This window comes from Rattus norvegicus, chromosome X (assembly GCF_021556685.1).
Source record: "Rattus norvegicus strain SHRSP/BbbUtx chromosome X, alternate assembly SHRSP_T2T, whole genome shotgun sequence".
Lineage (NCBI taxonomy): Eukaryota > Metazoa > Chordata > Mammalia > Rodentia > Muridae > Rattus > Rattus norvegicus.
In genome coordinates, this window is record NC_141554.1 from 39,269,359 (window position 1) to 39,297,170 (window position 27,812).

The 27,812-nt window shown below is 41.8% G+C and overlaps 1 protein-coding gene and 1 non-coding gene across 3 annotated transcripts in view; both read left to right on the forward strand.

Moving 5' to 3' along the window:
* The window catches only part of Syap1 (synapse associated protein 1), a 34,485-nt gene extending 21,964 nt beyond the window's left edge, over positions 1 to 12,521 (forward strand). The window contains exons 6-9 of one of the 2 annotated variants that reach the window (NM_001395553.1): positions 1,446 to 1,594; positions 9,559 to 9,617; positions 10,056 to 10,203; positions 11,376 to 12,521. In NM_001395553.1, coding sequence (NP_001382482.1) covers positions 1,446 to 1,594; positions 9,559 to 9,617; positions 10,056 to 10,203; positions 11,376 to 11,500 — 481 coding nt within the window. In that variant the 3' untranslated portion in view covers positions 11,501 to 12,521. The remainder of the gene's footprint in view (positions 1 to 1,445; positions 1,595 to 9,558; positions 9,618 to 10,055; positions 10,204 to 11,375) is intronic. The other variant, XM_087599621.1, reaches the window with a different exon arrangement.
* A 7,665-nt stretch (positions 12,522 to 20,186) lies between these two features.
* LOC120099424 (U6 spliceosomal RNA) lies at positions 20,187 to 20,290 on the forward strand. The gene has a single exon (XR_015647277.1). It is a non-coding gene; the product is annotated as a U6 spliceosomal RNA (small nuclear RNA).
* The last annotated feature ends 7,522 nt before the right edge of the window (positions 20,291 to 27,812 follow it).

The window sequence follows — 27,812 nt, forward strand, 5'->3', positions numbered from 1 at the left end:
ACAAAGCCCTGGGTTCTTTCCCCAGATTTGCTCCATACCCAAAGCCTTTATAACCATCTCTCATTGTGTCCACTAGTTGCTAGTTATTTTAGCAAGCTGCCAGCTGATGTATTTTCTGAGGAATAATATCAAAGCAGGTATGATAACAAACACCAGTAATCCCAGCACTTGTGTGAGGCAGGAGGATCAGTTCTTCGAGGCCAACCTTAGCTATGTAGTGATTTTGAGGCCAGTCTGTGATAAATGGGACTCCGTATTTTAAAAAAGCAAGGGCTAGGGAGATGGCTCATCAATGAAAACACTTCCCTGCAAGCATGAGGACCAGAGTTCAAATGCTTAGAGCCCTGTAGATTCCATGTGGGCGTAGAAAGAAAGAGGATAAAGAGGATCCTGGAGCCTGCTGAGCAACCAGACTAGCCATATCTAGACTGGCTGGCTGCATCAGTGAGCTCGGGGTTTGATTGTGAGATTCTTCCTTGATACATAATAAAGTGGAAGAGCACTTGAGGATTGTTCCCAATATCCAACATTGAGCCTCCACATATACATAGACACATGTGCTCATACATTCAGACATGTATACACAATAAATGCAGGAAAAGTAGAAAACAAAAAACAACACCCACAACAGTTTCTTCCCACTGCCTAAAAGCATATATACTACTTTAGAAAACATCAAAAGACTCATAGTGTCCTGACTCTGCTTCCAGTCCCCCTAGTTAGTCATACTGCCACACAAGAATGCCTTATTTTCTTCTGCCAAGGATCATTCATATCTATTTCTTATATATATAAAGAAATAGGAGAGGCCACCAAGATAGCTGAGAAGGTAAAGGCACTTGCTTATGACATATATGCATACATGCATGCATGTACACATACAGTAAGTAAATGTAAATAAAATTTAAAAGGGGACTGGAAAGATGGCTCAGCAGTCAAGAGCACCAGCTGCTCTCCTAAAGGGCCTAAGTTCAATTCCTAGCACCCACATGGTGGCTCACAACAGTCTGCAATTCCATATCCAGGTGATCCAATGGCCTGTTTTGGCCTCCGTGGACCTTGTACACATTTGGTGCAAAGGTATGCATGCAGGCACATCATCCATACACATAGAGTAAAATAAGAAATAAACACAACAAGAAGTACTGAAATTTCATAAGCATTGTATAACTTTTGCTGCTGTGGAAAATATAGTATGGTTTATCCTATTACTTAGCTTTCACTTGTAAAGTAAATGATCATTTCCTTTGGCCCTTACAAGGTCTGGAAAACACTCAAGGAGTACAGCTTTAGCTTGGTAGTAAAATGCTGGCGTGCCTGGCATGCATGTGAAACCCTAAGTACCACCCCTGAAGAGAAATAAATAGATGGTCTATTCTAGTCTCTGCTTTGCTAACATGTGTAACCTTGGCCCTCTCGTTCTCACGTGTCACTGTCTGTCAAAGTGTGAAGGAGGAAGTATTCTGGAGAAACTACTTCTACCGGATCTCCCTGATTAAGCAGTCGGCCCAACTCACTGCACTGGCTGCCCAGCAGCAAGCTTCTGGAAAGGAAGAAAAAAGCAGCAGCAGAGATGATAATTTGCCTCTGACAGGTACATTCTGGGGAGAAGAGATCATTCTGGAAGAATAGAATTGATGTAAAAATATTCCTCTCTCACAATGGATGTGGCTAGTTTCAGGTGAAAAAAAAAAGAAAAAAAAATATTCCTGACTTAGAGATGCTAATGAGCTTGTCATTTTGTGTGCATCAAAAATGTTGACATCTGTACAGAAAAATTATTTTCTTTTTAAAGGAAATTTTCTTTTTTGATGCCCTTTCTCACCCAGCTTACATATGTATTCCCCAAATATTCTTTTTCTTTTCTATTTCATTGTTAGCTCTTGGGATTTTTTTTTGTTGCTGTTTGTTTTTTGTTGTTGGTTTTAGTAGTAGTAGTAGTAGTAGTAGTAGTAGTAGTAGTAGTCATACTCTTGGATGGCAGTCATCTTTTTTAAGATTTAGTTAGTTATGTATATGAGTACACTGTAGCTGTCTTCAGACACACCAGAAGAGGGCATCAGATCCCATCACAGATGGCTGTGAGCCACCATGTGGTTGCTGGGATTTGAACTCAGGACCTTCGGAAGAGCAGTCAGTGCTCTTAACCACTGAGCCATCTCTCCAGCCCAGAAATTGTCTTTTCCATGTCTCTTTTCTTGCCCTTTGGGCTGTTTAGTTTGGGGGTTCCCATGTAGTATAGACTGGCTTGGAGGTCCTAGTCCTCCTGCTTTCACATCGCAAGTGCTAGGATTACAGGCATACACTACTATGGCCAGATGTTTCTCAGGCTTCTATTCATCATGATTTCCTTGGCAATTATGGGAGTAGAGTCCAGTAGTTCTTCCTCCATTCCAATTATAAGTACCGAGCTCTGAGCTATGCTGTTAACATCTTCCACTTTCCTCCTGTGATATAAACCTGCTGCTAGGGAACAAGGGCCAGACAGACAGACAGACAGACAGACAGACACACACACACACACACACACACACACACACACACACACACACACACACTAACAAGGTGTTAGAGCACTTCCAGAGGACCCAAGTTCAATTCCTAACACCCACATAAGTGGCTTACAGTTCCTTGTACTTCCACTTGCAGGGGATCTGACACCCACTTCTGAAGTTCATAGGTACTCAGACATAAATAATAAAGCTGGGCGTGGTGGCACACAACATCAGTCACATCACTGGAGGTGGAGACAGTCAGATCCGTGTGAGTTAGAAGCCAACTTGGTCTACATAGAGAATTCTAGGCCAGCCTGGGATGTATAGTAAGACCTGGTCTCAAAAACAAACAAATGAAAAAATAAAATAAGTATTAAAGTATATATTATATATTTATTTTGTGGCACTGAGACTGAGGCCTTACAAATACTAGGCAAGAACTCTACTGAGCTATATCCCCAGCCCATCATATTTTTTCATTTGTCATGAATGCCTGCTATGTGTATTGATATTTTCTAATTACAACTAGAACCATCTGACAAGTGGGGCCATTTACTTTGTGAAATTTTAGGTAAGTATGTCATAAGATACAGAATGTCATAAGGTATTGATTGTACAGACTACTAAGAGAGCTCTGAGACCACACTGAAAGTCAAGATTATGGGTATCATGAATCCAGAATTTTCATTCTTTTTTTTTATTGGATATTTTTTATTTACATTTAAAATGTTATCCCCTTTACTGGTTTCCCAGACATAACCCCCTCTCCCATCCCCCTCCCCTTCTTCTATAAGGGTGTTCCCCTCCCCAACCACCTCCCCTTCCCAATGGACCCCATTGCCCTACATGGGCAGGGGGGACATCCAGACTTGGCAGGATGAAGGGCTTCTCCTCCCATTGGTGCCCAACAAGGCCATCCTCTGCTACACATGAAGTTGGAGCCATGGGTCTGTCCATGTGTAGTCTTTGGGTAGTGGTTTAGTCCCTGGGAGCTCTGGTTGGTTGGCATTGTTCTTATGAGGTTGCAAACCCTTTCATCTCCCTCAATCCTTTCTCTAACTTCTCCAACGGGCATCCTGTTCTCAGTTCACTGGTTTGCTGCTAGCATTCACCTCTGTATTTGGCATACTCTAACTGTGCCTCTCAGGAGACAGCAATATCCTGTTCCTGGCAACATGCACTTCTTAGCTTCATCAATCGTATCTAGTTTTGTTGGATATATATATATATATATATATATATATATATATATATATATATATATATATATGGGCTGTATACCCATGTGGGGCAGACTCTAAATGTCCATTCCTTCAGTCTCTGCTCCAAACTTTGCCTCCATATCCTCCCCATGAATATTTTTGTTCCCCCTTTTAAGAAAGAGTGAAGAAACCCCACTTTGGTCGTCCTTCTTCTTGAGCTTCATGTGGTCTGTGGATTGTACCTTGCATAATTCGAGCTTTTTGGCATATCCACTTATCAGTGAGTGCATACCATGTGTGTTTTTCTGTGATTGGGTTACCTCACTTAGGATGATATTTTCTAGTTCAATCCTTTTGCCTATAAATTTCATGAAGTCATTGTTTTTTACTCCATTGTGTAGATGTACTACATTTTCTGTATCCATTCCTCGATTGAAGGCCATCTGGGTTCTTTCCAGCTTCTGGCTATTATAAATAAGGCTGCTATGAACATAGTGGAGCATGTGACTTTGGTGAATGTTGTAGCATCATTTAGGTATATGCCCAGGAGAGGTATAGCTGGGTCCTCAGGTATTTCAATGTCCAGTTTTCTGAGGATCCTCCAGACTGAATTCCAGAGTGATTGTACCAGCTTGCAATCCCACCAACAATGGAAGAGTGTTCCTCTTTCTCCACATCCACACCAGCATCTGTTGTCACCTGAATTTTTAATCTTAGCCATTCTGACTGGTGTGAGGTGGAATTTCAGGGTTGTTTTGATTTGCATTTCACTTATGACTAAGGATGTTGAACATTTCTTTTGGTGCTTCTCAGCCATTCGGCATTCCTCAGCTGTGAATTCTTTGTTTAGCTCTGAACCCCATTTTTTAATAGGGTTATTGTTTCCCTGCGGTCTAACTTCTTGAGTTCTTTGTATATTTTGGATATAAGGCCTCTATCTGTTGTAGGATTGGTAAAGATCTTTTCCCAATCTGTTGGTTGCCGTTTTGTCCTATCAACAGTGTCCTTTGCCTTACAGAAGCTTTGCAGTTTTATGAGATCCCATTTGTCGATTCTTGATCTTAGAGCATAAGCCATTGGTGTTTTGTTCAGGAAATTTTCTCCAGTGCCCATGTGTTCAAGATTCTTCCCCACTTTTTCTTCTATTAGTTTGACTATATCTGGTTTGATGTGGAGGTCCTTGATCCATTCGTACTTGAGCCTTGTACAGGGCATTAAGAATGGATCGATTTGCGTTCTTCTACATGCTGAACTCCAGTTGAACCAGCACCACTTGTTGAATTTTATTGAGTATTTTTGCGTCAATATTCATAAGGGAACGAAGTTCTCTTTCTTTGTTGGGTCTTTGTGTGGTTTAGGTATAAGGGTAATTGTGGCTTCATAGCAGGAATTGGGTAGTGCTCCATCTGTTCCTATTTTGTATAGGTCTTCTTTAAAGGTCTGATAGAATTGTGCACGAAACCCATTTGGTCCTAGGCTCTTTTTGGTTGGGAGACTTTTATGACTGCTTGTATTTCCTTAGGAGTTATGGGACTGTTTATATGGTTTTAATTGATACTGCTTTAACTTTGGTACCTGGTATTTGTCCAGAAACTTGTCCATTTCATTCAGATTTTCCAGTTTTGTTTAATATAGGCTTTGTAGTAGGATCGGATGATTTTTTTTTTAATTTCCTGAGATTCTGTTGTTATGTCTCCCTTTCATTTCTGATTTTCTTAATTTAGATACTCTCTGTGTGCCCTCAGGTTAGTCTGGCTAAGGGTTTATCTATCTTGTTGATTTTTCTCAAAGAACCAGCTCCTAGTTTTGTTGATTCTTTGTATAGTCCTTTTTGTTTCTACTTGGTTGATTTCAGCTCTGAATTTGATTATTTCCTGCCTTCTACTCCTCCAGGGTTTATTTGCTCCTTTTTGTTCTATACCTTTTAGGTGTGCTGTCAAGCTGCTGACATATGCTCTCTCCAGTTTCCTTTTGGAGGCACTAAGAGCTATGAGTTTTTCTCTTAGCACAGCTTTCATCATGTCCCATAAGTTTGGGTATGTTGTGCCTTCATTTACATTAAATTCTAAGTAGTCTTTAATTTCTTTATTTCTTCCTTAACCAAGTTATCATTGAGTACAGCATTGTTCAGCTTCCATGTGTATATAGACTTTCTGTCATTTTTGTTGTTATTGAAGACCAGCTTTAGCTGGTGGTGGTCCGATAGCACGCATGGGATTATTCCTATCTTTCTGTACCTGTTGAGGCCCGTTTTTTGACCAATTATATGGTCAATTTTGGAGAAAGTACCATGAGGAGCTGAGAAAAAGGTATATCCTTTTGCTTTAGGATAGAATGTTCTATAAATATCTGTTAAGTCCATTTGGTTCATGACTTCTGTTAGTCTGTCTATGTCTCTGTTTAATTTCTGTTTCCATGATCTGTCCATTGATGAGAGTGGGGTGTTGAAATCTCCTACTATTAGTGTGTGAGGTGCAATGTGTGTTTTGAGCTTTAGTAAGGTTTCTTTTATGTATGTAGGTGCCCTTGTATTTGGGGCATAGATATTTAGGATTGAGAGTTCATCTTGGTGGATTTTTCCTTTGATGAATGTGAAGTGCCCTTCCTTATCTTGTTTCTTATCTTTTTTGATAATTTTCGTTTGAAAGTCGATTTTATTTGATATTAGAATGGCTATTCCAGCTTGTTTCTTCAGACCATTTGCTTGGAAAATTGTTTTCTAGCCTTTTACTCTGAAATAGTGTCTGTTTTTGTCACTGAGGTGTATATCCTGTATGAAGCAAAATGTTGGGTCCTTTTTACATATCCAGTATGTTAGTCTATGTCTTTTTATTGGGGAATTGAGTCCGTTGATGTTAAGAGATATTAAGGAATAGTGATTGTTGTTTCCTGTTATTTTTCTTGTTATAGGTGGAATTATGTTTGTGTTCATTTGTTTTCATTGCAAGGCAATTACTTTCTTGCTTTTTCTAGGGTATAGTTTCCCTCCTTGCATTGGAGTTTTCCTTCTATTATCCTTTGAAGGGCTGGATTTGTAGGAAGATTTTGTGTAAATTTGGTTTTGTCATGGAATATCTTGGTTTCTCCATCTATGTTAATTGAGAGTTGTACTGGATATGGTAACCTGGGCTGGCATTTGTGTTATCTTAGGGTTTCTATGACATCTGTCCAGGATCTTGTGGCTTTCATAGTCTCTGGTGAAAAGTCTGGTGTAGTTCTGATAGGTCTGGCCTTTATATGTTACTTGACCTTTTTCCCCTTACTGCTTTTAATATTTTTTCTTTGTTTTGTGCATTTGATGTTTTGACTATTATGTGACGGAAGGAGTTTCTTTTCTGGTCCAATCTATTTGGAGTTCTGTAGGCTTCTTGTATGCCTATGGGTATCTCTTTTTTTAGGTTAGGGAAGTTTTCTTCTGTGATTTTGTTGAAGATATTTACTGGTCCTTTGAGCTGGGAGTCTTCACTCTCTTCTATACCTATTATCCTTAAGTTTGATCTTCTCATTGTGTCCTGGATTTCCTGTATGTTTTGGACCAGTAGCTTTTTCCGTTTTACATTATCTTTGACAGTTGTGTCGATGATTTCTATGGAACCTTCTGCTCCTGAGATTCTCTCTCCTATCTCTTGTATTCTGTTGGTGATGCTTGTGTCTATGACTCCTTTTCTCTTCCCTATGTTTTCTATCTCCAGGTTTGTCTCCCTTTGTGATTTCTTTATTGTTTCTATTTCCATTTTTAAATCCTGGATGGTTTTGTTCAATTCCTTCCCCTGTTTGGTTGTATTCTCCTGTAATTCTTTCGGGATTTTTGTGTTTTCTCTTTAAGGACTTCTACTTGTTTACTTGTGTTGTCCTGTATTTCTTTAAGGGAGTTATTTTTGTCCTTAGTAACCATTTTTTTTTCTTTTCTTTTTTTCGGAGCTGGGGACCGAACCCAGGGCCTTGTGCTTGCTAGGCAAGCGCTCTACCACTGAGCTAAATCCCCAACCCCTATTTTTGTCCTTCTTAATGTCCTCTATCATCATAATAGGACGTGATTTTAAATCCAAATCTTGCTTTTCTGGTGTGTTTGGATATCCAGTGTTTGCTGTGGTGGGAGAATTGGGCTCTGGTGATGCCAAGTAGTCTTGGTTTCTGTTGCATAGGTTCCTGTACTTGCCTCTCACCATCAGGTTGTCTCTGGTGTTAGCTTGTCTTGCTGTCACTGACAGTGGCTTGACTCTCCTGTAGGCCTGTGTGTCAGCACTCCTGTAGATCTGTTTTCTCTCAGCTGGATCTAGGAACAGAGAGCTGCTCCTGTGTTTGTGTGACCTGAAGCCTCCAGGCAGGTTGCTTGGTGCAGAAGAGTTGGTTACCTCTGCTCTCAGGTGTGTCAGCGCTGCTGGCAACTGGCTTTCAGCTCTCAGTGCAGGCAGAAACTGGAAGGGTCCTGCCCCTGACTGTTCCTAGGTCCCTGTGCCCAGAGGGCACAGATGGCACTAGGGTGTTTCCTCTTGTGTCAGGAATGTGGGTAGAGAATAGTCTCCTCTGAGTTCTCAGGAGTGTCCGCACTTCTGAGTGTCTAGCTCTCTCCCTAACAGGATTTGGGTGCAGGGACCTGTGGGACTGGTTCAGTTCAGTTCCTGGCGCGGGCAGAGATCAGCATGTTCCTGCTGCTGACTGCTCCTATATTCCTGTATCCAGAGAGCCCTATGCAGGTTCTTCTTTGGCCAGGACTATGAGCAGAAGTTCCCTGAGGTCTCAGGATTGTCCACACTTCTGGGAGTTCAGCTCTCTTGCCCCCAGAACTGTCATTCTTTATCATATCATTCAATTGTGGTTGGTTTTTGGTTTTAGAGGGTAGCTTTTTGAGACAGGGCCTCATTGTGAAGCCCCAGCTAGTCTTGAACTCCTAAGTCATCCTCCTAGCTCTGCCCCTTGAAATGCTAGGATTAAAGGAGTGGGCTACCATTCCTTGCTTTCTCGAATTAATGATATTGGGAAATGCTGGGCTGGGAGTATAGCTCAGTGATAGAGCACTTACCTAGCATATGTGCAGATAATAATGTATTCATTTCCACACACTGCCACAACAGAAAGGAAAAGCTTTTTTCCAATGACTGGCTGTTTAACAAAATGGACTTAAAGTAGTCAGTAAAGTCGGCTTACATATGGATAATATAATAAGGAACAGTTAAGAGTGAATGTAGCTCTTTCAGAGGACCCAAGGTCAGTCCCCAAAACACACATTAGGCAACTCACAACTGCTTGTAACTCCAGCACCAGAGGATTCAACACCCTCTTTTGTTCTCTGAGGACACCACATAAAGGTACACATACACACAAACAATTCAATTTTTATAAGCTAACCAGCAGAATGTTGACATGGGGCACTGTGTTTTCCTTTGTGCTTTCTAACCAAGTTGATAACAGGGAAGCTCAATAAATAGCTTTATTCTTGGTACCCTAAAAGGAGGAACAGAATCAATTTTGCTAACAATGAAGTCCAAAGATGATGGAAAATCCATATAAGGAATGTTGCAGGGATGTGGTTCCTGACAGTCATGGTGGTGCACACATTTAATCCTAGCGCTCAGGAGACAGAGCGGGCAGCATATGGATCTCTGAGTTCCAGGGTACTCAAGGTATATGATCAGATCCTGTATCTAAACAGACAAAATACATTTTAAAAAGACATTCACCAAAATAGGAGGTTGATATGGTTGTGCCTGGCTATGCTTGTCATATCTTCAGGAGAGCTAAAAGTATAACATAAAAGATCATTTCTGATTTAATATATCTATGGATATTTTAGCTGTTCTTATAATATGTATTTAGAAGTAAGTCAAGCAATTACTGTGTCTTTTATTCTCACTTCATAGAGGCAGTACGGCCCAAAACACCACCTGTGGTAATCAAATCTCAGCTTAAAAATCAAGAGGTAATACAGTTTTACATTATACCTGGTAGATTGTCTGAAAATGAAGTCATTGGGTTAACTATCTCTGATAACATTTAAAACTGCTTAAGGGTGTTGGTCTTTTATCTGCAAGATAGGGAGTCCAGTACTTGATTGAATAATAGCTGAGAGCTGAGGTGATTTCTTAGCATAAATAATTCTAGATGTGCTCATCAGAAATCAGAGAATGGTTTGAGGGATCTAAACAGTGGGGGAGAATAATAGCCTCAGGTGGTAACTCCCTCTGTTACCAAGCAACTGCCAGTTAGAAGGTTGAAGAGCAGTGAGCATTGTCTTACAGCTAGCAGAGAAGAATAAAAAATGAGAATGTGTTAAATTGAAAGACAACTATTACCCATAATTCTAGTACGCAGGTGTCACTTTAGAAGTCACTCCAAGAGCTATTTGGTTCCATTTCAGGACGAAGAGGAAATCTCTACTAGCCCAGGAGTTTCTGAGTTTGTCAGTGATGCCTTTGATGCCTGTAACTTAAATCAGGAGGATTTAAGAAAAGAAATGGAACAGCTTGTACTTGATAAGAAGCAAGAGGAAGCAACTGCATTAGAAGGTAACACACACACACACACACACACACACACACACACACACACACACACACACAAAATGCAGAGGTTGACTTTGTTCTTTTTCCTTCAATCCCAAAGTTGGTTGAATAAAAATCTCATTTTAAAACCAGTGGAGCTAGAGACAAAGAGATCAGAAATTTGAGGCCAGTCTTGGCCACACAAAACCCTGTCTCAGAAAAATAATAAAGCCAGTCAACAAACTATGTATGGTACTGTACACTCCTCTAAGGCAGAAAAACTGACAGGAATTTGAAGCCATCCTGAGTTACATAGTGAGTTCCAGGCCAGCCAGAACTGCGTAGCAATATCCTGTCTTCAAAAACAAACAGAAATCTAAAAATGAATTTTTGCTTTACCCTTTTTTTTTTTTTTTTGGTTCTTTTTTTTTTTTGGAGCTGGGGACCGAACCCAGGGCCTTGCACTTGCTAGGCAAGCGCTCTACCACTGATTAGCTTTACTTTTTTAAACAGTGGTAGGGATTGAACCCATGGCCTTTCAGGTTTGTTACACCTCACTCACATCCCCAGTCCTCGTTGTGGTGTAGCCCAGATTTGTTTCAGTCTCACTGTGTAGTCTGCTGGCCTTGATCTCCTGGGTGCTGAGGTTACAGGTATCCCACCATGCTGCCTAACCTTCCTTTTTTAATAGCTATGTTTTATTTTCTCACTCTTCTTTTTCTAACACTCTACAGTTTCTACCTTATGTTCCAGTGTGTACTGGGTTTAAGTGGTAGGTTCTCTATCCAGCATGTGATAAAGCCCCTGGGTACTGTGGATACAACTGTAGTAGAATGTGGTGGTGGAAACAGAGGATCAGAAGGTCAGGGTTACCTGCTAATAGTGAGTTGGAGTCCAGCCTGGGATATGGGAGACCCTGTCTCAAAGACAAGGGCTGGAGAGATGGCTGAGCACATAACTGTACTCATTGTCTAGCTTGATAACCTGGATTGGATTCCTAGGACCCACATGGTAGGAAGAAAAGACCAAATCCTAGAAATTATCTCTGACCTTGACTAGCTATATTTGAGGCCCTGAGGCCCTGGGTGTTCATTCCTGGTACTACAAATATGGCTAGGCCTTTTGTTAGGTATTACGAATTGAGTGAATTGTACTTCATTGAGCACCTTCTTTGTCTCTCCCTTCGTTTGCTATAGAAGATTCTACTGACTGGGAAAAGGAGCTACAACAGGAGCTGCAGGAATATGAAGTGGTAGCGGAGTCTGAGAAGCGAGATGAAAACTGGGATAAAGAAATTGAAAAAATGCTTCAGGAGAGTTAATTGTCTCCCCAAGCCAGTTCTTAACGTTGTGCTGACTTCAAATTCTGATGATTGCTGAGTCAGAAGGCACAAAAGTGTGTAACTTTATGCAATATGAAATTATTCTTTTTCTAGCTAAAACTTGCCTCTTAAATGAACAGCTATTGTAATAATAAAAAACAACAGGATATTGTATGTAACATTTCATATAAATAAAATTAGCGTTCTTATAGGCGGCAGAGCTATCTATGCCACAGAAACACAGGTTAAATACTAGAGTTTGTTTTCTACAAGGTTGACAACATAATTTATTCTTTAGTTATGGTTTTCTTTATATGTCTCTTTGTTGATACATGATGAAAGTACTTAAGAACTTACTATCAGAGTGACCAAATTATACCAAAGAACGCAAAAGAGAGCACTTTCAAAATATTTTCTTGCCAGATATTTTCTAAAATTCTGTCCGAAAGAGAAAAGCTGAGATACTTATGTTCACTTGGAATGACATAAATATCACCCAGTTTGACATTCCAAAACACTCTGTGCAGGGCTAGGGATATGGTAGACAGTTGTCGTTCACAATGCCCCGGGTTCCATCTCCACTATCTCAGCTAAAAATGAAAGCTAGATTTGTTTAAAGAAAGTTTTACTTCTCCCTAGAGACTTCTCATTTTGCTTTGTTCAGTATACCACAAATTCAACATTGTGCTTTTTGCAGGAACTGAGGCCTTCAGTCCTTTTTGTATTAGTAACTGTCAAGAAGCCTGTTTACCTTAAGGTTTATTCTCCTGGTAACAGTCACTATGTATAAATGTCTGAAGTAAATAATTAGCCTTTATAGAATGATTTTCCTTGATGTAGAACTTAATAATACTTACTGTATTCTGCTATGCCATCAGGCATCTGTTCATAGAATATGATCATTTTAAAAAGAGCAAGGTGATTTAATGTTAGAAAACTAACTACCATTCACCTTTCATATTTTCACAGCACCTTTATTTCATAAAGGGAAATAAAATCAAGACATTTCTTTATAAGAGAATTGTATATATTATATTCTTGTACTCATGAAAAACTAGTTTCTGGGTCCTCTGGATAGGTGGTCAGTGAGAGAACTGGGCATGGATGTAAACAGTACTTTCATGTTCATTGTTTGGGATATGCACTGGTAAAATGAACCAGACTACCTCACTTCATGTCACTTCATTTTAGCACTGAATATGAGTATTCTCTGAGGCCATTAACCCAATAGAAAGGATTCCCACTTACATCAGAAACCACCCTACTAAAGTAAAACATGCTCGTTTGGGTTTGGTTTGGAGACGGTCTCCTATAGTCCTCAAACTTAATCCTCATGCCTCTGCTTCTGCCTTGAGTGATATTTTTTTAATTTGGTAAATAAAAATGAATATATTAAAATAATTTTAAGCAGGTAAGAATTCTAAATATAACCAGGCATAATGAATGCCTGGTTCTTAATACATGTATACACATGCATGCACTAACATGCACGCACACACATATACACACATACATACACAAATACACACACATTTTGAGACAGGGTCTTACTATGTAACTCTGGCTGTCTTGGAACTCTATGGAGATCAGACTGGTTTTGAACTCAAAGAGATCACCTTGTAAAGGCCTCTTGGGTGCTGAGAGTAAAGGTGCATCACAATGCCCAGCTTAATTTTGGGCTTTTAAAGACAGGCTCTCACTATGTAGCTTTAGCTGGCCTTGAGGTCAATATGTAGAACAGCCTATCATCAAACGGAAGAAATCAACTTGTCTTTGCCTCCCAAGTGTTGGGAGGAAAAGTACACCACTATACCCAGCTTTCACTAAAATTTCTTTTCATAAATATGTACTCATTTTATCATTTATTATGAGTACAATTTAGCTATCTTCAGGCACACCCGAAGAGGGTATCAGAACTCATTACAGATGATTGTGAGCCACCATGTGGTTGTTGGGAATTGAAGTCAGGACCTCTGGAAGAGCAGTCCACTGAGCCATCTCTCCAGCCCCCTACACTAAAATTCTTACTGATGAATAAACACAAAAAAAGCAAAGGTTTCAGAAAGGAAAGAAAAATAAGCCTGGGTATTTATTTCCATGCACCTACTTGAATGCAGTGCCTGAGGAAGCTGGAAGGTGTTGGATCACCTAGATCTGGAGTTACAGATATTGTGAATTGCTATGTGGATGATTTTAATGGAACCTGGATCCTCTTTGGAAGAGCAGTGAGTGCTCCTTAACCACTGAGCCATCATTTCAGCCCCATATTCTCCCCTTCACTCCCATGGCATGGTTGTACTTGCCTGTAATCTCAGTATTTGAAAGGTAGAAGTAATAAAATCAGGTTCAAGATAGCCATAACTTAATAGTGATTCAAGGCCAACCTGGGCTATGTGAAATCCTAACTCAAGGAATTGAAAACAGAAACAAATGGAAATTCTCTTTTGAAGTAGAAAATCTGTAAGGCTGAAGTCACTTGCTCCACATAGTGACTTCCAGGCCAGCCTGGACAATGTAGTGAGACTTAAATGTAAGGGTGCTGGTGGGGTGGCTGAGCAGTTAAGAGCACTGGCTCTCAACTCTTAAGAGAGATCCTGAATTCAATTCCCAGCAACCACATGGTGGCTCACAACCACCTGTAATGAGATCTGATGCCCTCTTCTAGCATGCAGGTGTATATGCAGATAGAGCATTCATATACATAAATAAAAAGTAATAAATGGGGGTTGGGGATTTAGCTCAGTGGTAGAGCGCTTGCCTAGCAAGCGCAAGGCCCTGGGTTCGGTCCCCAGCTCCGAAAAAAAGAAAGAAAAAAAAAACAGTAATAAATGTAGGCGAGGCGTGGTGGTGCACACATTTAATCCCAGCACTTGGGAAGCAGAAGGCAGGTGGATTTCTAAGTTCCAAGGCCACCCTGGTCTACAGAACAAGTAGGGCTCTATAGACAGACCATGTCTCAGAAAACAGAGCAGCCAGTGAATCTACACGAAGGTGGTCATGCTTGGTGGCTGCACAATAGAAGCCACCTGGGCAGTCAGGCATTATTAGCTTGCAGGGCCCTCTGGGAGAAGTATGAAATAAACTAGCCCCATGTGTAGCCATACATTGTCAAAAACTCCATAAATCATTCTTATGGGCAACCTGGATAGAACATGGGCTGGAAAAAAGAGACTTAAGTAGTAATTCAAGAGGCATCCTTGAACCAGGATACCAGTGTCCCCTATAGCAATCAAATTAATTGGTTGAGTCATATGATTCCTAAGATCCATTCAACAAATAAAAGGGCCTATTTTAAAAGGATTTCAGCCAATAATATGGTGCTTGCCTAACATGTTTTGTTTGTTTGTTTGTTTGTTTGTGTTTCAGAGCTGGGGACCGAACCCAGGGCCTTGCGCTTGCTAGGCAAGCGCTCTACCACTGAGCTAAATCCCCAACCCCGCTTGCCTAACATGTATAATGTACGGAGTTCAATCCCCAGAGCCACCAAAACATTTCATACAGTAGACGGCACACCTATTTTCTTTTTTGTTTTAGAATATTTTCTCGTTTGATAATTTCATATATGTATGCAATGTTTCTTCAAGTCCATCCCCAGCCCTCTCCTCCCACCCATACTTGGTTCCATTTTTAAAGGAGTTTGTTGGAGCTGAAGACATGGTTCAGTGGGAAAGCAATGGCAAGAGCCAGGCAGTAGGGCCGTACACCTTTAATCCCAGCACTCCAGAGACAGAGTCAGGTGAATCTTCCTGAGTTCAAGGCCAGCCTGATCTACAGAGCAAGTTCCAGGGCAGCCAAAGCTACACAGAGAACCACCCCCGCCCCATCTTGAAAAAAAAACAAAAAACAGTTAAAGAACCCTAGTTCGGATCCAAGAAACCATGTTTAAAGTGGGGAGAGTGGCTGGAGAGATGACTCAGCCATTAAAGGAAAGGCTCATTATCCAGTGGGGTAGGGGGTTGGGGCTGGACAGAAGGCTCAGCAGTTGAGAACATTTGCTGCTCTTCCAGACAATGCTAGCACCCAAGTTGGGCAGCTCACAACCACCTAGAAGTCTAGTTCCAGGCAATCCAACACCGTCTTCTGGCTTCTTCTGTCATCCACACAGGAATGCTAGCAAGACATACATATAATTTCATTTTTTAAAGGAGAGGTTGATTTTTGCAACACCGTTATTAGGAAACCATACCCAGGGCCTTGTACATGCCAGGCAAGCTCTCTACTCCAAAAAGGTAAGCGTATGCATTTATCTCCACTTACAGACCCCCAATATATGGCAGTAAAGGGAGAAGAGACGATGTAGGTTGGAGGATGGGTCACCAACCAAAAAAGAAAAAAAGAAAGAGTGAGTGAAAAAAAATCTGGAGCCAGCTACAGCAGGCAAGATTTTTTGTTCTGAAGCCTAAAAAGGCTTAGGAATTCTGGAGGCACACTGCTTCTGTCCCTATACTTTTATAGCTACATGATGTTGGAATAGCCACTTACTGACTCCACTGAAATCCAAAGAGGAAAACCAAGGGTGAAACAGAGAAGCTAAGAGGTGAAATGGCTCCAGGGGGCTGAGAATTCCAGGGAAGACAATGTTACAGCTCTGTTTTAAAAGCTTTGTGTGATTTGACTTCTACAACTATGTGTATCGTTGATTTTTTTAGTTGTTTTTTCCCTTTTAGACAGGATTTAACTCTTTAGCCCAGGCTAGCCTAAAAGGCAATTTTGTGTATTTTGCTTGTGAGTATACCGGCACCACATATGTGTCTTGTATCCAAGAAAGCCAGAAATGGGCATTGAGTTCTCTGGAACTAGAGTTACAGATGGTTCTGAGCTACCGTGTGGGTGTTGGGAACCAAACTTCACTCCTCTAAAAGTGTAAGTATTCTTAACTACTGAGCCATCTCTACTTTTGACAAAGGTAGGAGAAAAAAAACAGGTCTAAGTGAGGTAGCAAATGTTTATAAATAACCTAGCACTCGGGTAGTGTGTGCTTTGAATAAAAATGGCCCACATAGGCTCATAGGGAGTGGCATTAGGAGACAGGGCCTTGCTAGAGGAGGTGTGCCACTAGGGGTGAGCTTTGAGGTTTAACAAATGCTTAATCCAGGCCCAGTGTCACTCTTCATGCTGCCTGCAGATCCAGATGTAGAACTCTCATCCACTTCTCCAGCACTATGTCTGTCTACATACTACCATACTTCCCACCCGAATAATAATGGACTAAACCTCTGAGTCGTAAGCCAGCCCCAAGTAAATTGTTTTCCTTTATAAGAGGTGCCATGGTCATGGTGCCTCTTTACAGCAATAGAAACCCTAACTAAGGTTGCTTAGGTAGAAGGAAAACCAGTTCCAAGGAAACCTGCCTTACACAGTGAAACACTGTTTTAAAAAAGTTGGGGGACAGGGAGGTGGAGATGTAGCTCAGTTGGTAGAGTACTTGCCTAGCAAGTATGAAGTCTAGGTTTGACACCCAGCATCACATAAGCAGGGTGTGGTAGCATATACCTGTAATCCCAGCAGGAAGATCAGAAGTTCAAGGTAACTTTTTTAAGACATAGCAAATTCTATTCCAATCTGGGCCACAGGAGAGCCTGTTCAAATACATTTATTCAAATTAAAGATACCCCAGCACTCAGAAGACATAAGCAGGCAGATCTCTGTGAGTTCCAGGACAGCACGGTGTACATAGTGAGTTAAAGGACAACCAGAGCTCCAAAAAAAAGAAAAAAATTAAAAAAAAAACTATCCATTAAACAAATAAAAGAAGATCATGTCTGGGAGATAGCGTTCAGTTACAAACATGAGGACCTGGACTTAATCCCTAGAACCCACATAAAAAAAAACTGAGCATGAACAAGGTATGGTGAAGCACACCTTGCACACCTTTAATCCTAGCACACACAAGACAGAGAGAGGCAGGTGGATCTCTGAGTTTGAGATCAACCCAGACTACTTAGTTCCATACCAACCAGGGCTACATAATAAGGCCTAGTCTCAAAAAAGCAGTCCCTGCCCCAACAATAAAAAAAAACTAAAAGACCTGGGCATGATGGCATACTGTTTAACATTACTGCTGTGGGAATGGAGACAGGAGGATCCTTGGGGCTCACTGGCCAGCAGCCTAGTCTCCTTGCCAGCTCCCAGTATGTGAGAGAACCCATCTCAGATAACAAAGTGAATGAATGTTGCCTGGGGAATGACACCTGAGGTTGAATTCCAGACTCAACATAAATGTGCACCTCCCTCTCCCTACACACACACACACACACACACACACACACACACACACACACACAAACTATTGTAATTGGGAAAGTAAAACTATTCAGCGTCTCCAGACAGCAGGAAGGCAGTATAGATGGAAAAGTGAAATGTACACCTACCACAGTCAAAATATTAAGTGTAAAAATAGCAAAAGTGACTAAGTGGCCCAATCGAATGTCTCAGAAGATAAAGGCACTTGCCACCGAGCCTGTCAACCTGAGTTCAACTATCAGGACTCACATGGGAGAAGAGAACCTCTGCCCTCCACAAGCACATGATAACTCAATACAAACAGGATGAACGCAACTTTTAAAAAAAAAAAGGTAACTCAGTATGTGAAATGACAAGAATATTTGATATTCTGCTGGTGATAAGAAAAATCGGGGGATTTCTCTTTGGGAAAAGTTAATACTGAAACTCTGAATGTTAATTTTATTTATATAAGTAGCTGTCTTCAGACACACTGGAAGGGAACATCAAATTCCAGTAGAGATGGCTGTGAGCCACCATGTAGTTGCTGGGAATTGAACTCAGGACCTTTAGAAGAGCAGCCAGTGCTCCTAACCGCTGAGTCATCTCTCCAGCCCAATACTGGAACTATTTAAATGGAAAGTTGAATATGTACCTCTCTTGGACCAACAATTCCTCTTTTGGGGACTATAAAACTATAAATAAATATAATAACTATAATAATAATAACTATATAAATAAGAATATTTATATAACTAAATATAATAAACTATAATCACCTAAGAGAATAACTATGTAGTAAAGTTAAAGACAAATCTATTCTGTGGCAGGTGTACTGGATGGCATGTGTAACCATGTTCACAGTGGTGATGTTCTAATGACCTCAGTCTGCATCCAAACACAAAGTCTATCACCAGTAGAATAGAGTCATAATTACACTATGATTTTTACCATGGAATGCCAAAAGCAAACAGCTGCACACAGTGATGGGAACAAGCTCAATTCTCATAAGCATAATCTAGGCAGAACCAGGCATGGTGGAGCATGCCTGTAATCCTATGGTTCAGTAGGCAAAGGTAGGCTGAGATAGGAGGATTGCCTCAAATTGGAAGCCACCCTGGAGTATATAATTCCTGGTCAACTTTCAACTTGAACTACAAAAGATCATCTCAACGCACACGCACACACACACACACACACACACACACACACACACACTATATTGTTTGATTTGTTTTTTTTAAGATATAATCGCATATAGCCCATTCTGACCTCAAAAATTCTATATAGCCCAGGCTGTGTTTGAACTTATAATCCTGCTGCCTATGCCTCTAAGTGCTAGGATTACAGGCATGTAACACCAAAGTGACCAAAGTGCTATTTTGGTTCTTTTTTTTTTTTCCGGAGCTGGGGACCGAACCCAGGGCCTTGCGCTTCCTAGGCAAGCGCTCTACCACTGAGCTAAATCCCCAACCCCCAAAGTGCTATTTTGAAAAGTAAAAAATAAAATCCGGTACCAGGAATTGTGGTACATTTCTGTTGAAAGACCCAGAGTTGGGGTCAATCTGGGGCCAGTGGGAAAATTCCCATCACAAACCTCCAAGCACAAGGACCCCTCCCTTCCTGGAAGAAAAAAGCTGTTTTTGTTCCTGGAACAGCTACAAGCCAAACTGTCACACAAAGCTACCTGTGGCTTCTAACCGACACCCCACACACACTTTGGAAAGTCTTGAATGGTACACTGAGTCGATCTGAAAGTTGTTTCACTCCACCAAATGTGCATTGTACCCTGCCTAGTTACCATTGTGAAAAGTCTGCCCCAATTGTTTGCAAGGTATATAACTCTCTATTAAAAGTCTGCTCAGGGTCATCTCCCCTTGAAGTGGGATGACCCCAACATGTCGAAATTAAACTCCTCTTGCTTTTGCGTCAATCACTTCCTCCATGAGTCTCATTCAAGAGATCCTGGAAGAGGTTCAATTCGGACCTTACACTGTGAGTTCAAGACCAACCTGCTCAGGGTTGGGGATTTGGCTCAGTGGTAGAGCGCTTGCCTAGCAAGCGCAAGGCCCTGGGTTCGGTCCCCAGCTCCGGAAAAAAGAAAAGAAAAAAAAAAAAAAAGACCAACCTGCTCTACGTAGTGAGTTACAAGACATGATGAGGCTTTGTCTCAAAAACATACACACCAAAAATGTTAAGTAGGACTTAAAAAGACAGAATGACATCACATACACAAACTTCAAATGCAGGCAAAACCAAGCTGTGTGGTTAGTTTAAAATGGACATAGCTACTATAAAAAGGCATTCACTATGTATACACTGCTGGAAGTACACACCTGCAGTCCCAGAAACTTGGAGGGCATAGACTAGAGGATCACAAATTCAAAGACAGACTGGGCTACATAGGGAGTTCAAAAACCAGCCAGGACAACTTAGCCAGACTATCTAAAAACAAAACTTAAGAGTGCTTGTTTAGCAGCACATACACTAAAGATTGGAACAAGGCAGAGAACATGAGCATGGTCCCTGTCCAATAACACCACAGTTCATGAAACAGTCCATATTCTTTAAGTAAGATTTTTATTTTTATTTTTATGTGTGTCTCTATGTTAGTTTGTGCATGTGAGTACAGTGCCCACAGAGACCAGAAGAAGGTATCAGGTCTCCTGGAGCTGGAGTTGCAGCCAGTTGTGAACTACCTGATGTGGGTGCTGGGAACTGAACCTATGCAAGAGCGAAAAAGTGTTCTTAACCACTATATCATCTCTCCAGCCCCTAAAAATTTGTTTTTTTAAAATATTTTATTTATTTTATGTATCTTCGGACATACCAGAAGAGGGAATTGGATCTAATTACAGATGGCTGTGAGCCACCATGTGATTGCTGGGAATTGAACTCAGGACCTTTGGAAGAGCAGCCAGTGCTCTTAACCACTGAGCCATCTCTCCAGCCCAAAGGAGTACTTTTTTTTTTTTTTTGGTTCTTTTCTTTCGGAGCGGAGCTGGGGACCGAACCCAGGGCCTTGCGCTTCCTAGGCAAGCGCTCTACCACTGAGCTAAATTCCCAACCCCTCAAAGGAGTACTTTTTAAATATACATATTGGGGTTGGGGATTTAGCTCAGTGGTAGAGCGCTTGCCTAGGAAGTGCAAGGCCCTGGGTTCAGTCCCCAGCTCCACTCCGGAAAAAAAAATTTAAATATACATATTATATATAGTACATGTTTAGAAAAAAAGAGAGAGCTGTATCATATAGAATGAAGAAATTGAGATGAGAAGGTAATAGTTACTCCAAACAAGGAAAAGAATATCTGCCACACTATTCGTAACAGTTCTGGCTCAAACTTGTCACCTGCCCCAGAAACCTTTGGCCAAACACAAATGATCTGTAGGTCCTGAGGGGTTCGTAATAGTCAAAGAACTCTGGAAACACAATTGCCAGGTAGAACTGTTCCTCCAGGTCCATTGAAGGTGATGGCAAACAGACCAACATTTGCAGCACACTTCCCACTCAAATGTCTAAAGTTTAGCCTTCCAAAGCATACACTGAAGGAAACCTACAGCTGCTAATGTAAAACTCAATTGCTTGCACTGTGTCATGATTATGTAACTGGAGACCTGAGTTATTGCCTTTCCTATTAAAGTTACTGCCCCATGTATGACTGAGGCTAGCCTACCAAAGCAAGGCCCAATACAGAATCTTTCTGGAAAATAAAGTTAGATTGTTTTAAAGACAAAGTCTCTATGTATCCCTGGCTTTCCTGGAACTCGCTAGACCAAACTCAGAGTTCTGCCTTGCCTCTGCCTCCCAAGTGCTGTGATTAAAGGCCTGTGTCACCCTGACAATGATTTGAGAGGAACAATTATATTAAGTGCTTAAAATGGCTCAATGGCTCAATTGGTGCTAAACTTTCAGAAAGCACTGGGTTTAATCTCCAGCATCAAAACAAAACTCTATGCCTTTAATCCCAGCATGCAGGAGGCTAAAGCATGTGCTTGCTTCACATTTATATTTAGTAATATCCATGGGACTGGTTAAGAGCACCCCCTGTTCATACAGAGGGATCCACATTCTGTTCCCAGCACCAACAAGGCAGCTCCTGGAGATCCACCATCTCTTCTGACCTCTATGGATTCCTACATGTACATGACATACCTGCATACACTCAAGAACATACATATAAAATTACTTTTAAAAAAATTCACATACCATGGCACATGTGTGGAAGTTGGAGGATATCTTGTATACACGTAAAATTAAAAAATTAAACGCCAGAACCTCAGTTCCCCAGCAAGGTAAAAAACAAAACACACACATACACACACACACAACCTCAACAACAAGCCTTGAACGGCATGCCCAAGGTGTTAACAGCAACTATGCATTTTATAAAACTTCTTTTTTATACTTGTAGAAATGTCTACATTTGCTAAGGATGTAGCACCGTGGTAGGGTCCTTGCCTGTCCACCACAAGCAAGGGCCTGTATTTAATCCCTAGTGCAAGGGAAAAAATGTTCAGTTTTGGTCAGGTATTAGTGGCTCAAGTCTATGATCCCAGCTCCCTGAGACAGATATAGAAGCATTGTCACAAGTTCAAGGCCAGCCTGGTCTACATAGGGAGTCCCAGGCCAGGACACATCAAAATACAACTGAGAGAGTGAGAGAGTAAGAGGGGCCAAAAGCCTGATGTAGTATACACAGCTTTAATCCCAACATTCTAGAGGCAGAAGCAGGCAGATCTCTAAGAGTTTGAGACCAACCTGGTCTTCATACTGAGTTTCAGATAAAGGGAAACCTTGTCTCAAAAGGGGTTGGGGGAGAAGGGGCAAGGAGGGAGGGAGAGAGGAAGAAGGAAAGGAAAGGAAGAAAGGAAAAATGGGGGCTGACAAGATAGTTTCATGAGTAAAGATGTTTGCTGGCGGGGGCTGGGGATTTAGCTCAGTGGTAGAGCGCTTACCTAGGAAGCGCAAGGCCCTGGGTTCGGTCCCCAGCTCCGAAAAAAAGAACCAAAAAAAAAAAAAAGATGTTTGCTGGCAAGCCTAAAGATTTGAGTTCAATCTCTGGGACCCTATACGATGGAAGAAGAAAAGTGACTTTCATAAGCTGTCCTCTGACCTGTATGTATGTACTCTGACATACAAATGTCTCCATATATACAAATGCACCAAATAGCCAAGTGTAATACAGAATGTTTATGCTGATGTTTGTGTGTGTCCATAATCATCCCACAAGCAGGGGTTGAGACGGGAGGATCAATGCACCTTCCAGGCCACACCCCTACACACACACACACACACACACACACACACACACACACACGTAAAACACACCTAAATAATGAAAATCTGTGCCCTGGACCTAGGTGGTTCAAGTACTTGAGCTATGTGGAGGAAAGGAAGTTACACTGGAGGTTTTTCTTGTCATCCCTAGTGTAATGTCTTCCTATTTCCCAAGCCACCTAGCAAACAGTGCCTATGATAGAGGTGAGTATGCTCAAACACATATGCAACTCCCAACAAACTAACAGAAAACAAAGTCCAACAGAAGTAAAGGAAAAAGCAGAGCTTAGGATCTAGAGAGATGCTCAGTGGTTGGACAAGCTTGCTATGCAACCTCGAGGACCCGAGTTTGAATTCCCACACCCACATAACAAGCCTGGTGTAGTCTCTGTACAATTGTAGTCACAGCACTGTAGGGTAACAAAGCCAGAAGCACTACTAGCTCCAGGTTCAGAAAGCTCCTGCCTCAAAGGAATAAGGTAGGTGGAGATAAAAGATACCCAATGTCCTCATCCAGTGCAGCTCTAAAATGCACAAACAAGCACACTACAGATCACACACACACACACACACACACACACACACACACACACACACACACACACACGACTGGAAATGGAGCCTGTTGCTCTTGCAGAGACAAACTTTGAACATGTGGATAGTCAGTGCCAAGGACATTCTGATGGCACATATGATGTGTCCTAAACGGGTCAGTGTTTTTTCTTCTAGAAGAAGAAATAAGACAAGGTATTCAAAGTCCATTTCTGAGATTATATTGGTAGTGAATGATACTCTCCTGGTTTTGTACCTAACCTAGCTCTGGAAAATGTGGAAGGCCAGGTGAAGAATATGGATTTTACAGAACAGGACTTGTGAATCTGGGGAGTGACACCAGTGCCTTTTAAAGAAAGCCATCTATCTCTGTTCTCTAGCTTCCCAACTGGCTAACTGATTGGTACCTGGGAGGCAGAATACTGGAGACAGCATTTATGAGGAGTCCCTGATGGGAGTCTAGAGCTTTATTTTTGGGCTTTATCACACCTTCCTAATTTGCCTATCTCCATTTAAGTCTAACCCCTTTTCCTACCAAGGAGATGAGCTGGTTCAGAGGCAGCAGGATCCTAGGCTAGTAAAAAGAGTGACCCTTATAATGCCCTTGACCAGCAGCAAAAGAACCATCATCTGTCCACTGTTGGGATCCTACCACCTCTTGGTGCATCTTTTGAGGTTTCAGGCAATAGTGGTGCACTCCCATGAAACGTTGCCTACACTTATGACATGTGGTTGACATACAACATGTGACCACATATGTTGTTCATATGTCAGATGGAGGAAAGGTTCTGTACAGTCTTTCCAAAAGCATTTGTAGGGCTTCTTGCCTGTAGACTGGAGTGTCTCTGAAGGTCGGGAGGCTGGGTATCAGCATCTCTCCAGTCGCCATATTGGCACAAGTGTTATTTTGTAACTGTGGGTGCCCCTCCTTGGACCCTGGAGTCTTCTGTATTCTGTGAAGTAGTTATGAGCTGCTTAGGTAAGATGGTGACTTTCCGGCAGTCTGAGAGGCTGACAAGCAATATTGAGATTTTAAAGTCTGAAAGATGAGAAGTACCTAAAGAAATGTTCAACATCCTTAGTCATCAGGGAAATGCAAATCAAAACAACCCTGAGATTTCACCTCACACCAGTGAGAATGGCTAAGATCAAAAACTCAGGTGACAGCAGATGCTGGCGAGGATGTGGAGAAAGAGGAACACTCCTCCATTGTTGGTGGGATTTCAGACTGGTAAAACCATTCTGGAAATCAGTCTGGAGGTTCCTCAGAAAATTGGAAATAGATCTATCTGAAGACCCAGGAATACCACTCTTGGGAATATACCCAAAAGATGCCCCACCATGCCACAGAGGCGTGCTCCACTATGTTCTTAGTGGCCTTGTTTGTGATAGCCAGAAGCTGGAAAGAACCCAGATGCCCTTCAACAGAGGAATGGATACAGAAAATGTGGTACATGTACACAATGGAGTACTACTCAGCTATCAAAAACAATGACTTCATGAAATTCATAGGCAAATGGATGGAACCTAAGTGAGGTAACCCAATCATGAAAAAACACACATGGTATGTACTCAGTCATAAATGGATATTAGGGGTTGGGGATTTAGCTCAGTGGTAGAGCGCTTGCCTAGGAAGCACAAGGCCCTGGGCTCGGTCCCCAGCTCCAAAAAAAAAGAACCAAAAAGAAAAAATAAAAATAAATGGATATTAGCCCAAAAGCTCAGATTACCCAAGACACAATCCACAGACCATATGAAGCTTAAGAAGGAAAACCAAAGTGTAGATGCTTCAATCCTACTTAGAAGAGAGAACAGAATAGTCACAGGAGGTAGAGGGAGGGACCTGAGAGGGAGAGAGAAGGGGGAGGGAAGACAGAGGGGGCAGAATCAGGTATGAGAAGAGACAGGAGAGAAGTATAGAGGGCCAGGAAATTGAACAGAAATATGTAGGGGGGATGGGGAACTGGGGATAGCCACTAGAAAGTCCCAGATGTCAGGGATGCGAAGGGCTGCCAGGACCCAATGGAGATGAAATTAGCCAAAATACCCAACAAAGGGGAAATAGAACCTGTAGAAACCATCTCCAGTAGATTGGCAGTCCCCTAGTTGAGGGATGGGGACATCCACCCATTTCGGAAATTTTAACTCAGAGATGAGCGGATAAGGGGTGGTGGAGGGGAAACTGGGAAGGGAAATAACATTTGAAATGTAAATAAATAAAATAACCAATAAAAAAATTTTTTTAAAGATTTTATTTATTTCATGTATGTGAGCACACTGTAGCTGTCTTCAGACACACCAGAAGAGGGCATCAGATCCCACTGGATCCCAGATGGTTGTAAGCCACCATGTGGTTGCTGGGAATTGAACTCAGGACCTCTGGAAGAGCAGTCAGTGCTCTTAACCGCTGAGCCATCTCTCCAGCCCACCAATAAAAATTTTTAACCCAGAATTGTTCCTATCTAAAGGAAATGCAGGGACAAAAAAATGGAGCAGACACTGAAGGAAAGGCCATCCAGAGAGTGCCCCACCTGGGGATCCAACTCATATTCAGATACCAAACCCAGACACTATTGCTGATGCCAAAAGTGATTGCTGACAACCTGATATGGGTGTCTCCTGAGAGGCCGTGCCAGAGCTTTACTAATACAGATGAGAATGCTTACAACCAAACATTGGACTGAGCATGGGGTCCCCAATGGAGGAGTTAGAGAAAAGAGTGAAGGAACTAAAAGGGTTTGCAACACTGTAGATAAAACAATATCAACGAACCTGACCACTTAGAGCACTCAGGAACTAAACCACCAACCAAAGAGTGCACATGGACAGACTCATGACTCCAGCTGCATATGTAGCAAAGCTTCATATGTCAGGCATCAATGGGAGGAGAGGCCCTTGGTCCTGTGGAAGCTCAAAACCCCAGTGTAAGGGGATGCTACAGTGGTGAGGCAAGAATAGGTGGGTGGCTGGGGGAGCACCCTCATAGAGGCAAAGAGGAGGGAGGGTGGAATGTGGGGGTTTGTTGAGAGGAAACCAGGAAGTGGGACATTTGAAATGTAAATAAATAAAGTAACCAATAAAAAAACGTCTGGGGCTGGAGAGATGGCTCAGTGGTTAAGAGCACTAACTGCTCTTCCAGAGGTCCTGAGTTCAAGTCCCAGCAACCAGGTGGTGGCTCACAACCATCTGTAATGGAATCTGGTGCCCTCTAATGCTGTGTTAGCAACAGCATATGCATATACATGAAATAAATGTTTTTTTAAAAGTCTGAAATACCTGGAATTCAAGAGGGGATATATAAAAGCTACAAGGATCACTGGGGTTCAACATCTGACCCATAAAGGGAGACATAGCCTGAGCCTCAGAGGAAGGCGTGTACAGGTAGCAGTCCATGTGTCAAGGAGGTTATGGTGGGAGACAGTGTTGGGAACCTGGACTCAGACACTGTTGTTGCATTTGTGGAAGGCATCAGTGAGACTCCACTATAAACTGAGCCTGGCAGATCATTGCTTCTGAAAGATGAAGGGGAATCCAAGATTAACAGCAGCCTCTCATCATCCAGGGAGTGCTGGTGTGAAGCCTGCTGCTGGATCAGCTCCCCGGCCTCTTTCTCATTCATGTTGAGTTGAGCTCAACTGAATATTGGGACTGTGGAGTTCCACAGCCAGGTCAGATCATCTGTGAACTCTGTCAGTGCTGTCACAGACATATGTTCCAATACCACTACCAAATAAAAGGTTTGAAAAGGTTATTAGGTAATGGTATAGCAGCACTCAGAAACCTGCAGCAAGAAGGTATGCATTCTAAACATAGTGTGGGCTACATATCAAGACCCTGTCAAAACAAGCAAAAGTTGTGTATATAGTTCAGTGGTAAAGTGCTTATCTAGTATACATAAAGCCCAAAGTTCAATTCACAGAACAAAAACGAAAAAAAGGATGGGAGGGAGAAAGGGGGGAAAGTGTGGTAAACACCTGTAATCCCAGCAATGTCGAGGTAGAGGCAGGAATATTAAATGGCCGTGGTCATCCTCACTATGTAGTTGAATTGGAGGACAGTATGGACTAAATGAGATCTTAAACTATAAACAATGTATTTGTGGCAACAAATATAACAGCAAGTTGAAATGACGACTTCCAAAGAAGTGAAAAGAAGGGCTGGAGAGACACCAGCAGCAGTTAGTGAAGAGCACTGGCTGCTCTTGCAAAGGAAGTGGGTTCAATTTCCAGCAAATACATAGCAGCTCACACGAGAACTGAT